The sequence below is a fragment of the Cyprinodon variegatus genome, unplaced genomic scaffold (genome assembly GCF_000732505.1).
Source record: "Cyprinodon variegatus isolate N-32 unplaced genomic scaffold, C_variegatus-1.0 Scaffold370, whole genome shotgun sequence".
In the NCBI taxonomy this organism is placed as follows: domain Eukaryota; kingdom Metazoa; phylum Chordata; class Actinopteri; order Cyprinodontiformes; family Cyprinodontidae; genus Cyprinodon; species Cyprinodon variegatus.
The window spans coordinates 698,934-701,487 of record NW_015150823.1 but is presented as its reverse complement, the minus strand read 5'-3'; the positions used below and the strand labels follow the sequence as shown (position 1 = coordinate 701,487).

General features: G+C 40.8%; 1 protein-coding gene across 2 annotated transcripts in view; it reads right to left on the bottom strand.

Moving 5' to 3' along the window:
- Positions 1-218: 218 nt before the first annotated feature.
- Positions 219-2,554, bottom strand: part of LOC107092177 (apoptosis-enhancing nuclease-like) — a 3,811-nt gene continuing 1,475 nt past the window's right edge. For both annotated transcript variants that reach the window (XM_015386498.1, XM_015386499.1), the window contains exons 3-4: positions 2,323-2,523; positions 219-1,090 (exon numbers count right to left, since the gene is read on the bottom strand). In XM_015386498.1, coding sequence (XP_015241984.1) covers positions 884-1,090; positions 2,323-2,523 — 408 coding nt within the window. In that variant the 3' untranslated portion in view covers positions 219-883. The remainder of the gene's footprint in view (positions 1,091-2,322; positions 2,524-2,554) is intronic.

Genomic DNA, 2,554 nt, shown 5'->3' with positions numbered 1-2,554 from the left:
AAAAAAGTAAGATAATTTGATATGCTCCTACCCTTTACATTATTATCAAAACGTTACGTCCCCAAAGTATAAAAAACAGCTTTTTGTTTTAACCTTCTATATTCCTACTTTTTAAATTGCTGTGATCTAAGATTTCTTCAAATTAAATAAACATTTTGGACCATCTGAACTATATAAATGTAGGAGAATAAAAACAAAGAAACATCTCGTTGGTTTGAACCAATCTGCTTTATTTATCACATTTATCACCAACAGGCAGCATGAAATGAGAGGTAATGGAGGAAGAATTTCACATTTGAACTACAGATGACCAAAGCATTTCAAACAACTCGACTGGAACGGTTCTGGTTTAGGAGGTTTAACCTGTTTACAGCCAGTGAGAACATCTGGAAGCAACAGATTTCAAATAGTTGGACTCCTTCCAGCCACAGAAAGGTAACAGGAACCTTTTCCAATGTTCACACCATAGTTTATATATAGTTTGTTGCAAAAAAAAACAACAAACCTATATAGATAAACTAAATCCAGATCTGCAGGGTGTTTACCACATCTTCTAACATTGATATCTATTGAAGGATAAATTCATTGCAGACTCTGCATCACTTTCATTGATCAACTCATAACTTAACATTTTAAAGATGATAGAGAACCATTCATCCTCAGCATTGATCCAAATAAATAAATATAACAAAAATCTTTAGAATCTGAAGTTTGGCATCAAAACCAGAAGTTGTTGTGATGTAGAAACTGTTGCTCTGTTGGCTGCAGCGCAGCTAATGATGCGTTTTTATTAATTAATCCACCATAATGTGTTAAATCTGAGCCTTGGGTGACTGTGGACCCTCAGTGGGATATTTTCCACTAAATGAATCATAAATTGTCCTTATAGGCCGTCTGTCAGGACCTCATCAGGCCAGAACTCGTCCTGCATGTAGTGATCAGAGGAGAGGAAGGCTGGCTCCTGTGGAGCAGCTTCGTCGTCGTCTCTCATCCTTCTCTCCATCTCTTCCTCCCACTCGCCCTCCACTAGTTTGTAGAGATCCAGGGCAGCCTGAGCGTCCTCCACTGAACAGTGGCCTCGCCTCCCAGCCTGGACACACACACAGACAGTGATAAGCCAGCAAACAGAGACTCAGTGCTTTGTTTCCATCTCTGAAAAATCCCTTTTCCCCCCGGAGATGTAAAATTAGCACCATGTTTGATTAATGCTCTTGGTGTCAATTTCAATTTAGTTTATTTCTATAGCGCCAATTCACAACACGTCATCTGAAGGCACTTTACAGTTCAGCAGATCATCCGAGCCAGCTCACATGTCAGAGGATGAAGAGAGCACATCCAGTTAGTCACAGTCAGAGAAACAGGACTACACTGGAAAACAGGCCAAGCTCCAACATCTAGCAACAAAGGTGTTGATGGCAGCAGCACAGCTGATATTTCTCTCCAAGATGGAGTCACAGCCAAACAGACCAGATGAAGCTACTATGAGAAAAAATGAGACAGCTGAACGTTAGGGATTGAACTAACAGATTCTGCAGAATGGGAGAATATGCTGTCTCATAAGGAAGGAAGGTTATGGTTTATTCACTGCAGTATTCTCAACAATTCCCATCCTGTAGGAGAGTCTCCAGTTGTTTCCATTACAAATGTGAGCAAAACTGTCACTATTCTGCTGATTTTGAAATGCAACATTCAGCAATAGCAGTATTTCCATTTGAATACGAAAAATCAAATTGCACATCAACATGTTTGTTCTTCCATAACTTATGAAAACAACATGGCAGCGGCGGATGTTAACACTTCCACAGATCCAGCCATGGCTCTAATGCTCATCATATTGATCGAAATGTAAAAAAAAATACTCCACCCCCCCATGAATCCAAATCACTCTCCAACTACTTCCGCTCTTCTTTTTCTTCATACAAGGTAGTGAAGTAGCAAAACATGTGACTCACCTGATGTGAAAAAACTGTTTGCATCGCACCTGAAAAACTACTTAGAGCATAAAAACTATTGAAAATTTAGTTTTTGTTTTTTTGAAATTGTAGCATTTCTATTTGGCAAATTTATTTTCAGAATTACAATTTGTTGATTAATGGAAACAGAGCTTGTGTTGCAACGTTACAGAAGGCCGCGCCATTTTCTGCAGGGACCCTGAACTCTGGCCTAAAGCACTGGAGCATCACTGGGTATAAAACAGAAGTAGGTAAACTGTGCTTGAGCTGTGGAAGAGTAAACTGACCCAGAGACACTCAGAAACGGTTCTATTCTGGTATGTTTTGGATCCAGAATGTTCATCTTTAGATAATCTACAATAAGTCTCACCTGTATCCGCCTGTTTAGCAGCTTATTTGCCAGCAGCTTCAGAGAAGAGCAGCGTCCGCAGGGCAGGCCAGCCAGTCGGCTCAGCAGACGAGTGGAACTCGTGTCTCGGACCATGTGGCCGGGATGGTCCATGTTCAGCACCTCAAAGTCATTATAGACAGAGTGACCGACCACCACTTTGCCTTCAAGTATAGCCAGGATCTGCAGCAGAGAGAGAGAGAGAGAGAGAGAG